This window comes from Mandrillus leucophaeus, unplaced genomic scaffold (genome assembly GCF_000951045.1).
Source record: "Mandrillus leucophaeus isolate KB7577 unplaced genomic scaffold, Mleu.le_1.0 Scaffold662, whole genome shotgun sequence".
In the NCBI taxonomy this organism is placed as follows: Eukaryota; Metazoa; Chordata; class Mammalia; order Primates; family Cercopithecidae; genus Mandrillus; species Mandrillus leucophaeus.
Genome location: NW_012107164.1, coordinates 705808 through 720418, shown reverse-complemented (window position 1 = coordinate 720418; position 14611 = coordinate 705808). Strand labels below are relative to the sequence as shown.

Genomic DNA, 14611 nt, shown 5'->3' with positions numbered 1-14611 from the left:
TTTTATAAATATCTACCTATATTTAGGTAGCCTAAATATACAGTGCTTACAAAGTCTACAGTAATGTAATGTCCTAGGCCTTTACATTCGCTCAGCAGTCACTCACTGATTTATCCAGAACAATTTCCAGTTCTGTAAACTGTATTCATGGTAATTATTCTATACAAGTGTACGATTTTTTAAATTTTATATGCCATACTCTTACTATTCCTTTTCTATATTTAGATACGTCTACATACATCAACACCTGCCATTGTGTTATAATACAATTGCCTCCAGTATTCAGTACAGTAATAAGCTGAACAAGTTTGCAGTCTAGGAATAATAGACTATACCATATAGCCTAGGTTGGTATGCCTAAGCTATGCCATCTAGGTTTGTATAAGTACACTCTATGATGCCTGCACAACACTTCTTAAAATGTATCCCCAGTTTGAGTTGACATATGAGTATATAAGGAGGTATACCAAAACTTTACCTTTTTATAAATCCAGTATTCTACTCTGGATGAATAACAGAACAGTACCTATTAGAAAAATGTATGCTGTGCTAACACATAATTGGAAACATAAGCTGAATTTTGATATGAAAAAATAGTCATGTGTCACTTAACAATGGGGATATGTTCATTGTGAGAAATGCATTGTTAGCGATTTTGTTGGTGTGCAAATATCATAGAGTACTTACACAAACTAGAGTATATTGTCATTGTGCATGCTATCCAATCACTTGTAGCCCCTTACTGACCATATAAGCTGTGGATTTTGTGTGCTTAGAGGCCATCTTGAACAAAACAACACAAGATTCAATAAAGCACAAGAGAAAATAATGTAATCAGGAAGCTGCTGCTCCTGCATCATGATGTGACGGGGCATATTGTTTTAAAGCAAACTTTTTTATGAATAGAAAGAGTATACTACAAAATAACAATAAAAATTATAGTATGGTATTGTAAATACATAAACCAGTAACATAGTCATTTATCATTATTATTATCAAATATTATGTACTATAGGTATAATAATTGTATGTGCTATACTTTTATATGACTGGCAGCACAGTGGATTTATTAACAGCAGAATCACCACAAACACATGAGTAATGTGTTGTATTATGACATTCTATCATTGGCCTATTACAGTCTTATGGATTGTATAAGGATAAACCACCTTTGTATATGCAATCTGTCATTAACTGAAACATCATGCAGCCAATGACTGTTAATACAAAATACTAGAGACTTCTTTTCAAATAATTATTGTAAAATTCAACTTCTTTGTGTTATGTCTTGCATTTAGATAGAAACAAGTTTATGTTTTCTATTATTTCCTTATCTGGGATTTTCAAGTTGGAAAATAGGTGACTGAATTAGAGGTTGGGGTTGATTAAAATATCATGTCCTTTGCCCAATTTTTAGTGGAATTATTTGTTTCTTGCTTATAAATTTGTTTAAGTTCATTATATATTCTGGATATTAGACTCTTGTCAGATGCATAGCTTGCAAGTATTAAAATTTCAACACCATCATCATTAGAGAAATTCATATAAAAACTACAATGAGATACCATCTCATACCAGTAAGAATGGCAATTATAAAAAGGCCAAAAATAATAGATGCTGATAAAGTTGTGAAGAAAAAGGAATGCTTATACACTGCTGGTAGGAATGTAAATTAGTTCTGCCATTGTGGAAAGCAATGTGGCAATTTCCCAAAGAACTTCACACAGAATTACCATTTTACCAGTGATGTCATTATTGGGTATATATCCAAAGGAATGCAATTCATCCTGCCATAACAACACATGGACAGAGATGTGCATTGCAGCCCTATTCACAATAACAAAGGTATGAAATCAACCTAAATGCCCATCAACAGTAGACTGGAGGAAGAAAATATGGTACATATACACCATAAAATGCTACATAGCCATAAAAAGAATGAGATCATCTCCTTTGCAGCAACATGGATGGAGCTGGAGGCCATTATCTTAAGCTAACTAACAAACCCAAGAACAGAAAACCAAACACATGTTCTCACAACTGGAAGCTAAATTGTGAGAACACATGGCCACAAAGAGAGGAGCAACAGACATCAGGGCGTACTTGAAGTTGGAGCGGGAGAGCAGGGTGAGGATGGAAAAACTACCTATTCATTACTATGCTTATTACCTGGGTGACAAAATAATCTGTACAGCAAACTCTCATGACATGCAGTTTACCTACATAACAAACCTGCACATGTACCCTGAACTTAAAATAAAAGGTATATATATATATGTGTATGTGTGTGTGTGTGTGTGTGTGTGTGTAATCAACAGGGAAGGACTACAATTAATGTTTATAGCTAGTAGAAACCTCCTGTATCAAGAGTCAACAACAGATTAATAAATTCATCACCAGCACTTTCAATAGCAGATATTCACAAAGTAGTCTCACATTAGTTTGAAAACCCATATTGTGCTATATGTGATACCCAAATAAAATATATTATACAATGTTAAAAATATGAAGTGTGCTTTTAAAAAATATTAAATTGGTCACACCCTTACTTCTCTGTGTCTGCCAAATTGAAATAACAAAATAAATATAAAAATGGGAGTAAACTCTTTATAGTGCTGAAAACTGACTAGTATGCCAAATTGACACTTTCCCAGCTACATATTGCATTTCTAGACTACAGTTAACATCAGATTAACTGCTAGATGTTACAAGCAGTAAAATTTCAATCTGATATAAAAAAAGAATCCAGAAAAGAAAAAGAGTAAGAACCTAGGGTTTTCATAACAATCATTTTAAGAACTCAGAACAAGTGCAACTTGAGGAGCACAAATAAATTATCATCAATTTTAAAATATGAGCATTTCCACTATAATATCTTGCATGCATTCCTTTACAGTGTCCCTTTAGGCAAAATTAAGCACCTGGACTGAGTAGGCTTATGGAGAAAATATTGTAAGGTTAAACCACTCAAAAATATTCAACTTTGTAACCAGAGCTCTAACAAAAACAATTAGAATCTTAACACATCTTAGCACAGTTAAACCTCCACTACCTTTTCTATCCACTACCATACTCAGTCCTCTGTAGGATTAAATGCTGGGGCTCACCTTCCTCCTTTAAAATGCAGATCCTTGAGGATATGAACTCCAAAAAGAGGCCAGTTTCATCAAAGTTAGAATTCCAATATCTAGAAGTATCTTTCTAGCTTCTCCACTTGCACTTGCAGTATCCTAATGTACATTAATACTTTTCAAAGTATAATGATCCTTGATGGCATTACCTCATTCAAAACTGACTCCAAAGGAAGGCACTTCTGTGGGATTTTTAGCATTTTTTAAGATTTAATTTATTGCTAAGTTCTTCTCTAGAATAGTGAAAACCTTCCCCTGATTATTTAAAGAGGTATTAAATTGGAATTAACCAATAGAACTTCTGAGTTATATTTACATTACTTCCCTGTTTATCAATCCTCCATGAATTAGTTTGTGATACAGAAACACATATCCTGTTACAGCAAAAATCTACATTTAAATTTAAAGTTTTAACAGTACTTCCTAACCTAGAATTTTTATTATACCTTCACTGATCTATTTTCTGAAAAAAAAGAAAGCAAGAGAAGCATAAACAGGTAATATGTATCTATACACACCTCCCCTCCCTACAAACATACCTTACAAGCATGTTCAAAGTGGCTTTGAATGTTATTATTTTACTTTATTTCCTAGTTGTATAATTTTTAACATGATATTTCTAGACAGCAGAATATTAAGAAGAGATGTAAATAATCTAAAATTATTAAACTTTAATTCTCCCAGTAACCCCTAAAAATTCTACATACATTAAAAACTTTATCAGAAATGTTTCATAATAGGGCACTTTATTATGAAAATGCAGATCACCATAAATACATTTTTGCTACTTATGTCAACATCATTTGTGATTTTCCTCTTCTGAAAGTTGGGCACAGAAACAAATGTTGGAGAATCTTTAAAAGAGAAACTCATTTTCACACTCTGATCCTCAAACGATCTGCATCCTGCTGGTTCAAACAGAGAAGTGTCAAGCAATCAAGCAGGGTTTTACATGAAGACTAGTTTATAGTCTTTTAAAATGCATGTTGAAATAAAATGTATAGCAGGAAATAAAAATGTAGAGTAGGATATGAATATTCCCTGCTTCACATTTTCTTCTGCTAGCCACGACCCTGAATTGCCCACCCATCTACATAGGGACACTGAGTAATGTTAATAACAGGAGAAATTTTGTCAGCTATTATCACTTCTCCCAAGAGAACAAAGAAACATTGTAGAGAACTTTGTTTCACAACAATCTGATTTGCATACAATATTTGGAAAATATAATTTAAATTGATGTACAATAATGTATAAAAATTATTTTAAAAATCTCTATACAAATGCATTTTAGCTTAAAAAATCTATAAATAGCTGACACATTTTCTACATTTAAATATTTCTTCACATTAAATAATTATGATTAATTATAAAACAAAGTGTAAAAGTAAGCACAAAAGTGGGTTTCAACTCAGATTATCAGTTAGTCTTTATCAACAAAATTCAAGTGAAGGTAAAAAAGCAAATGTAAAAAGGTAAAAACAAATTAAGTAGAAGTATATTGAATTTTATGTTTACTAAGATTAAAGAAGCATGAAAATATTTATTGTAAACTAGTCAATTAACCAAAGAAATTTTCTGAGGAAACTGCTATATGTCAAATCATAGATAAATAAAATGTTAATTTTCAAAACGTTTAAAATAGTCCTTTTTGGAAAATAAATACAACTTTAATTTCAACTATAATCATATGAACTTAAGTGGCAAATATACTTTTATTTAGAAAAATGGAGAAATAAATATCTACAGCCCAAATCAAAAGTACTAAGAATAAAAAGGGAACCTAATTAATTCTAAATAGCAAAAGTCAACAACTAATGGGATATCACTTCAGTCAAAATTAACCTAGGTGTATTTTCCTATTTTCACTCAATCTCTTTCAATCAAAGTATTATCTTTTATTGAAAGTATTAAATTTGTATTGTATATTTTTAAAAATTTTAAACACAGAGGCTATATTATTATATTTGCACTCAAAATATAATAAAATATATAGAATTATATGAAGTACATTTGTTTGTTAAACATGTAATTACATTACTATTATTTTAAATTTTATTAATATTAATAAAATATTTCATTGATAGATTGACAATGTGTAATTCTTACACGATGATGATCCAGTTACAAGTCAGTTTCCTCTTTTTTTCTTAACTTTTGGATTCTTCACAGTTATATTTGGGATGTCAGTGCTCTCATTTACCCGACGTTTGTACATAAAAAATGCAGTAGTAGTGAAGATGATAGTGCATAGTTTGCAGAGAAAAGCTAAATTAAAAAAATGCAATGATCAGATATGTCCATGTATTTAGAACAAAAATGTAAGCAAAAATGCTATTTACCAAAGAAAGGTTAAATATATTTCACCTATAAAGGTATAAATCCCCAAATTGTAGAATGTAATTAATGCCATAAAATTATATTGTTACTTAAAGGAGATTTTTAAATGTTTATAACATATTTTAGATTTCTTAGACATATTTCTTAAACCCCCTTCCCAAATGCAAGGTGCGCTATTACCACATGGAACGTGTTAATTCTGAAACATAAAATGTAAATTCTGACTTTCAAAACTTAACTATCAATAGGAACTAAAGCTAAGTCATTTCATGCAGCTTTGCTCTTTTTGAAATATTCATCGTTTCTGAAATACAACAAATATTACAGAAAAGTTAATTATGTAGGTTTTTAAATCATTTTCATGTTTCAAGTTGCAGAAGGTTTATACATTACAACATTCCAAGCATTATATAAACATAATTGAATATTGGATGCAATATTTACTTTTTTCAATTTTTTTTTAATTAATTCTTTTTTTTTTCTTTTGAAACAGGGTCTTACTCTGTCACCCAGGCTGGAGTGCAGTGGTGCGATCTTGGCTTACAGCAGCCTTGACCTCCCCGGCTCAAGCAATCCTCCCACTTCAGCATGTGCCACCACATCTTTCTAATTTTTATAGGTTTTGTAGAGACGGGGTTTTGCCATGTCGCCCAGGGTGCTCTCTCAAACTCCTGAGCTCAGGCAATCTGCCTGTCTTCAAGTCCCAGAGTGCTGGGATTACAGACATGAGCCACCACCACGCTTGGCCTTTTTATCTTTTTCCTGAAACAAGACCTCCTTCTATTGTTCAGGCAGGGGTGCCACTATCATAGCTTACTGCAGCCTGAACTGCTGGGCTCAGGGGATTCTCTGGCCTCAGCCTCCTGAGTAGCTGAGACTACAGGGGGTGATACCACACCTGGCTAATTTTTTATTTTGTAGAAATGGGATCTTGCTAGGTTGCCCAGGCTGATCTTGAACTCCTGGCCTCAAGTGATCATCTCGCTTTGGCCTCCTTAAGTGTAAAATATTTTACAGCCACAATATCAATTATCTGACATAATGGTTTCAAGATAAAAAGGAAACATTAATGATTCTATGCCATTTTTAATGAAACAATAACATTTTACACATTTTAAGGGGAAAAATACCATTTTTTAATGATAGTTATATCTGACATAGTTGTAACATTAAGCAATTGTAACATAGTAAATAACACAGTAAATAATTATCGTAAATTATTCTCTTGAGTGTATAGCTTGTGAAGAAAAATTGAGCAATTTTGAACAACAACCAAGTAATGCTTCCAAGAAAAAGGGAATTGTTGCAGCAGGCAAATTATCTGAAAATGATAGGAAAAGCTAGATTAAAATCTTCCTTGTAAAGACTTGATAGAGCTGATGAAGAAATGAAAAAGAGATAGATTAATATCCAAGGCAGGGCAGAACTTAACTGGAGGTGATCCGACTTTTGCAACAGTTTTTTCTCTGTGGTTATTTTCTATATTGGATGGGGGCAAGGGGCTAAGATACAAACCTTTACTCTGGCAAAAAATGCTGCTGAAGAACAAAGATTCATTTGGTCTAACAGGGCTGAAGCAACAAAGTTGAAGACAGCAAAGGTTTCAAACAAATAGCAAGATATATGCTGGATATCAAAAGCCAAGAAGGTCAGAACACTCAAAGTTATGTAGCCTAGTTGTGAAGCACAGGTGGGTCTACACAATTTCGCCATTGTTCACATCTAAAGCACTACTATAAGACAAAGTTCTAATCACTTACCCCTCGAAATTTTGAAGCCAGTGGGGAACCAAATCAAACTAAAGCTGCAAACTAGTCACCAGTTGAGTCAGAAATTTAATAACTTACCCTCCACTTAGGTAGAATAACAGAAGGAAATTGTCCCTTTCTGAAGGTAAATATTTATTTCAGTCTGTATCATTCTATTACACAAAAGGCCTGGAATGCAATCATATGTTGCAAAACATATGAAAAAGCAAGGAAATACTATTTCCCATTAAAAGTGGAAGCATACTCAGAGAGGTTCTAGCACTTGGAATCAACAGGTGGAAACTTTAAAATAATAATAATTATAGTGAAACATATTTCTGTTTATTTATCTACTGGAAAAGGTTGACAGGGTGCATGAAGAAATGAGAAATGTTCAGTATAGAACTAGAAACTACAAAATGAACTTTGTAAAATAACTAGAAATAAAAAAGGAAAGATAACAGAGCATCCAAGATACATGAAATAATATCAAGTGATCGGACATATATTAAATGGAGCCCCAGAAGGAGAGAGTAGGAAAAATGAGATAAAATAAATATTTTGAATAGTGATGTCCAAATACTTTCCAAAAACGTAGAAGACATCAACCCATGGATCCAAGGAGCTCAGCATACACAAAAGAGGGAAAAAAAGCAGCGATACACAGAAAACCATACTCAGGCTCATTGTAGTCAATTTAACAAGAGTCAAACATAATCAAAGAGAAAATCTTGAATAAAATCCAAATAAAAAGACATATTACAAGTTGGAAAGCAACATCACAAATGATAGCTAACTTCTCACCAGAAACAATGGAGACCAGAAAGTGATGTAATATCTTTAAAGTTCCGAGAGTTACAGGATTCCATATTAAGCAAAAATATCTTTCAAAAAGTAAACATAGCCAAAATACAGTCTCAATAAACAAAAAGGTAAAATAATTCATCTCCTGTATAAAAGAAATGCTAAAAAAGATGTTCTTCAGGTACCTATACTAGATAAGAATACTGCAGATCTGCAGAAACGGCACATATTTAGATGAACCTGAAAGAATACATGTACACATACACATACACACACACACCATATTAATATTAAAGACGAGGTAGATTTTAAGAAAAATATCACTAATGGAGGGGGAGAAATGGGCATTAAGTAATAATAAAAATAACAATTCATCAAACAGACATAAAAATCCTATGTGTGTGCGCCAAACAATAGGGCTTCAAAATATCTAAAGAAAAAAAATGGGAAAATTAAAAATAGAAATGGATGTATTAACCAAATTGCAAATTTTAGCATCCCTCAAGTCAGTAATAGAACAGAAATACAAAGATACAATCTGAACATGATCTGAATAATACAAAGTGAGCTAATTGATATTATCAAAAACAATACCAAATAACTGCCAAATACGCATTTCTAGGTGTATATGAATAATTCATGAGACAGAGCATCTGATGGGTCATAAGAGACGTTTCAACGAATTTCAACTTCTGTGACACACCAATTCCACTTTTGGGGATTTTTACCCAATAAAAACAAAAACATATGACTATGAAAACATTTGTATAAAAATGTGAGCTAGGCACAGTGGCTAGCACCTGTACTTCTAAAACACTGGGAAGCGAGGCAGGAGGATCGCTTGAGGCCAGGGGTTCAAGATCAGCCTGGGCAACGCAGTGAGACTTCCTCTATATTAAAAGTAAATAAATTAGCCGGGCATGGTGGCATGGACCTGTAATTCTAGCTGCTCTGGAGACTGAGGTGGGAGGATTCCTTGAGCACATTAGTTCGAGGTTACAATGACCCATGACACTGCACTCCAGCCTGGGTGACAGAGCAAGACATTGTCTCAAAAAAATATATACACAGAAGCCTCACTTATAATAACCAAACACTGTAAACAATCCAAGTATTAATTAATAAGAGAAAGGATAAACTATAGCATATTCACAAATTGAAATAGTGCTTAGTACTCAGCAATTTCTATAAAGCACAAGCTAATGCTGTAGAAAGAACATTAACGAATCTTCCAAGAGCATAAAATTAAGCAAGATAGACACGAAAAAGGGTACAGTCTTCTACTTATGTAAATTTCTAGACCAAATAAAACTAAAACATTTTTTAAAAATCTGAAAGGAGTCTATCTGAAAAGGAGGGAAAATGACTGGAAAAGGTCATGGGAAAAATTTTCATATTTTGTTTTGGGTGTTGTTTCCACAAGGGTATTCAATTATCAAAAGCCATCAAGTTGAACTTCTAAAATCTATGTTAATTGCATTAATTATACCTCAGACTTTTTAAATAAAAAGAGTATTGTTTGATATATATACATATAGATATAGACATAGATATAGATATATATAGATAGATAGATATAGATATAGAAACAATCTCACTCTGTCACCCAGGCTGGAGTGCAGGGGCATAATGTCAGCTCACTGCAACCTCCACCTCCCAGGCTCAAGTGAGTCTCTTACCTCAGCTTTCTGAGTAGCTGGGACTATAGGCATGAGCCACCACATCCAGCTAATTTTTGCATATTTTTTTACAGACAGGGTTTTGCCATATTGCCCAGGCTGGTCTTAAACTCGTGAGCTCAAGTTATCTGCCCACCTTGGGCTTCCCAAAGTGCTGGGATTACAGGCATGAGCCACCTTGCCTGGTTATTTGATATATTTTTTACAAACCAAACAGTGTGACCATCACCTGAATCATGAATGAAATATCATTAGCACCCTAGCAACCATACTCATGATTCCTCAAGGTCACTAACTGATAAAAGTTAGTTTTGTTTGCCCTTGAGTATATTTATATAGCAAGCCAAAATTATGTAAGTGGAATTATACAGTGCCTACATACTCATTTGTGTCTGGTTTCTTTCATTCAGCATAATGTTTGTGTGATTCATCCATATTTTATGTAGTTGAGCGCTTTTCATTTTCATCGTTGTATAGAATGCCATTGTTGAATTTACCACAATATATTATCCATTCTATTGTTGTTTTTGTTCGTTTGTTTGTTTGTAGTTTTTTGGAGATGGAGTTTTGTGCTTGTCACTCAGGCCAGAGTGCAGTGGCATGACCTTGGCTCACTGCAACCTCTGCCTCCAGGTTCAAGTGATCCTCCTGTCTCAGCCTCCTGAGTAGCTGGGGTTACAGGTGCCCACCACCACGCCTAGCTAATTTTTGTGTTTTTAGTAGAGATAGGGTTTCACCATGTTAGCCAGGATGGTCTCGAATGCATGATGTCAAGGAATCTGCCCACTTTGGCCTCCCAAAGTGCTGAGATAACAGGCATGAGCAACAGCGCCTGGCCCATTCTATTGTTTTGGGGTATTTGGTATCTTCTTCTGCGAAGAATTTTTTCAAGCTTTTTATCCACTTTTTTGTAAGGTTATCCTTTATTTATTGATTTTGGGGAGTGCTTTATTTATTCTGGTCAATCTTTTTCACTTTGGTTCCCTGTATTCCACATTGTTATCTTTTATTTTATTTTTTTTTGGTAATAATTTATTAATTTTACTACAGTCTGATTTATTTTCTAGGTACTACTTCATGTGTCCTGTTTATGTTCTTCCTACTCCAAGGGCATGAAAATATTCTCCAGTTTTTCTCAAAAGGCTTTATTGTTTTATCTTTCATATTTAGATATGCAGTGTGTCCAGAACTGATGTTTGTATAAGATGTGAGATAAGGATCAAAACACATTTTATTAGATATGCATAAATAAAATGGCCAATAACATTTTTTGTTTGTTTAACCATTGCAGTGTCCCCTTCATCCTAAATTAGTTGTGTGTGCATATGTGGGTTTGTTTCTGAATTTTCTATTCTGTTCCATCAATCAATGTGTTGATGCTTGCACCATTACCACATTGTATTAATTATCATAGCTCTATAATAGGTTTTTATATCTGTTAGCACATATTCCTCAATTTTGTTTCAACTTCAATATTCTAATAACAATTCTTACCCTTTAACTTCCCACATGAATTTTAGTTATTTTGTCAATTTCAAAAAATATCTCTTGGGATTAATTCATGATCACATACTGTAGATTATTTTGGGACAAATGGCATTTATTAATGTTCTTATCTGTTAACTTTTTCCATTTATTTAGGTTTTATTTAATTTTTCTCAAATTGATTTTGTAGTTGTCAGTGTAGACGTTTTGTACAACTTAAATACATTTTTAATTGGTATTTGATTTTTTGGTGTTATTGTATTTATTGTATTGTATTCTAATTTGGTTGCATCTGGTATTTGGAAGCAAAATTGATTTGGTACATTGATTATATATTTAGCAACTTTGCTGAATTCATTTATTAATTCTAATACATTGTGTTCCCTGATATGGGTGCTAATTACAGGTGTGTTCAATTTATTAAAAAATGTGTTGAGCCATACATTTATATATGCTCTTTCTTATATATGTATATATTATATTTCAATAAAAATTCTATCAAAGAGACAAACCATGTGAAGGGGTAAAAATGGTAAACTAAGAAACAAAATGTTTGCAAAAGGCTTATCTACTCTACTGCAAATGAACTAGAGCTGATGGAATCCTTCATTTGAGGTAAAGGCATTGGATGAGTCATCCTAATTAAAACTTTCGATTTAAAAAAGAAAGATCAGATAGACTTCCTTGCCAACAAAAAGAACTCATAAACTAATGCAACAATTTTTTTATTAATATTTTGAGAATCTGATTAATGTCACAGCCTTTTCCCCAGGAGGAAAACATTGAACATACAAATATGTGTCCCAAATTTTCCACTTCAAATATACTGGAGTTAATTCTTAGTGCTTAAGATTTCACAGATCACTGTTGAATAACCCATGCTCTAGAGTAGTGCTAGGCATAGAACCTTCAGCAATAAAGGCAGTCTTCTACATCTGCACTATTCAATAGAGTAGCCACTAGACAAATGTGATCATTAAAGATGTAAAATTTGCCTACTGTGACTAAGGAACTAAATTTTTAATTGAATTGAATTTCAATTAATGTAAATACAAATTTAAATAGCCACATGTGGCAAATGTCTTCCATATTGGACAGTACAACTCCAGCTCCTCTAACATATTAAGAGCTATCTTCAGCAGTTTACTATGGTTGAAATCACCTGAGTACTTTATTTAGAGTAAGCATGCCAACCACCAACCCATGGAATTCTTTTTTCCCTAAGCTTTATAATGGTTTAATTGACAAATAAATAAATAGGGTACATATTTATAGTATAAAACATTAGTTTTTGATAACTATACACTGTAAAATGATTAAATCAATGTAGTTAATATATTTATCATATTATTTGCTTACTTTTTTGTGGTGAGAACATTTAAGTTCTATTCTCTTGGCAATTTTCAAGTATACAACACATTAACCCAAAGTCACCACATTGAACAATAGATGTCAAGAATTTATTACTTCTGTCTAACTGAAATTTTATACCCTTTGACCAACATCTCTCATTTCCCGTTCCCATCACCAGACGCTGTCAACAACTATTCTATTCTCTGCCTCTGTTTGATGTTTTTTAGATTCCATGTATAAGCGAGAGCATGCTATATTTGTTTCTCTATGCCTAGCTTGTTTTGCTTAACATGATGTCCTGTAGTTTCACCCATATTGTTGCAAAAGACAGAATTTTCTTTCTTTTTAAGGATGAATAGTATTCCATTGTATGTATGTATGTCATATTTCCATTATCTATTTATCTGTCAATGAGCATCTAGGTTATTTCCATACCTTGACTATTGTGAGTAATGCTTCCATAAACATGGGAGTGCAGATATCTCTTAAACATATTGATTTCATTACCTTTGGATATACACCCAGTAGTGAAATTGCTGGATCATGTGGTAGTTCTATTTCTAAATTTTTGAGAACCTGTTTTCAGTAATGGCTGTACTATTTTGCATTCCCATCAACAGTGTACAGGGTTCCCTTTTTTCCACATCCTCACCAATGTTTATCTTTTTGTTTTTTGTTTTTTGGGTTTTTTTTTTTTTTTTTGGTAATACACATTCTAACAGATGTGAAGTGATATCTCATTGTAATTTTCACTTTCATTTTCCTGATGATTAGTGATTTAAGCATTCAAAAACATATTTGTTGGCCATTTCTATGTCATCTTTAAGAAATATCCTTTCAGGTCCTTTGTTCATATTTTTAATCAGGTTATTTCTTTACTTACTAATGATGTTTGAGTTCCTTATATATCCTTATTAGATATATGGATTGCAAATATTTATCTTATTCCATAGGTTATCTCTTTACTGTGTTGATTGTTTCCATTGCTGTGCAAAAAGCAGCTTTTTTGTTTGTTTAATATAATCCTATTGTCTATTTTTGCTTTTGTTGCCTATGCTTTTGGGTTCATATAAAAAAAATTGCCTTTTCACTATGTTTTCTTTTAGTAGTTTTATAGTTACATATATTATGCTTAAGGCTTTAATTCATTTTGAATTGATTTTTGTATATAGCCTGAGTTCAATTTTATTCTTCTGCATGTGGCTATCCTGTTTTCCCTGTGCCGTTTATTGAAAAGACTGTCCCATTGTGTGTTCTTGGCACATGTATTAAAGATCAGTTGTCTCTAAACGTGCAACTTATTTCTTTGTTCTCTATTCTGTTTCAATGGCCTATGTCTGTTTTATGCCAGGACCATGCTGTTTTGATTACTATAACTTTGTAGTATATGTTGAAATTAGATAAGGTTATGCTTCCAGCTTTGTTGATTTTGCCAAAGATTGTATTGGCCATTGAAAGTCTTTTGTGATTTCATGCAAAGGTAAATAGAGCCGATAGACATCTGTGTCTTTTTCCTGATCATAAAGAGAAAGCTTTCAGCTTTTCACAACCACGATATTAGTTCTGAACAACTAATATATTTGCTTTATTGTGTTGATACATTCCCCTATATCTAATTTTTTAAGGATTTTTATTACAAAATGATGCTAAGTTTTGTCAAATACTTTTCCTTCAGCTATTGAAATTATCATATTATTTTTATCCGTTATTTTATTATGGCATATCACATTAACTGATTTGTGTATGTTGAGCCATTCTTGCACCTTAGGGATAAATCCCTTATGATCATAATATATGATCCTTTTAAATGTACTGTTGAATTCAGTTTGATAGTATTTTCTTGAGTATTTCAACATCTGTGTTCATCAGGGATATTGGCCCTTAATTTTATTTTCTTTGGAATGTTTTCATCTAACTTTGGTATCAGGGTAATACTGGTCTCATAAAATGAGTTTAGGAGTGCTCCTTTCTCTTCGTTTTTTTTTTTTTTTTTTTTTTTTTTTTAAGTTTGAGAAAGGTTAGTATTATTTCTTCCTTAAATGTTTAGCAGAATTCACCAGTGAAGTCGTCA

The 14611-nt window shown here is 32.6% G+C and overlaps 1 protein-coding gene across 1 annotated transcript in view; it reads right to left on the bottom strand.

Annotated features, from left to right (window-relative positions):
- Positions 1–3690: 3690 nt before the first annotated feature.
- Positions 3691–14611, bottom strand: part of SLCO6A1 (solute carrier organic anion transporter family, member 6A1) — a 141853-nt gene continuing 130932 nt past the window's right edge. The window contains exons 13-14 of the mRNA XM_012001522.1: positions 5241–5399; positions 3691–4036 (exon numbers count right to left, since the gene is read on the bottom strand). Coding sequence (XP_011856912.1) covers positions 5263–5399 — 137 coding nt within the window. The 3' untranslated portion in view covers positions 3691–4036; positions 5241–5262. The remainder of the gene's footprint in view (positions 4037–5240; positions 5400–14611) is intronic.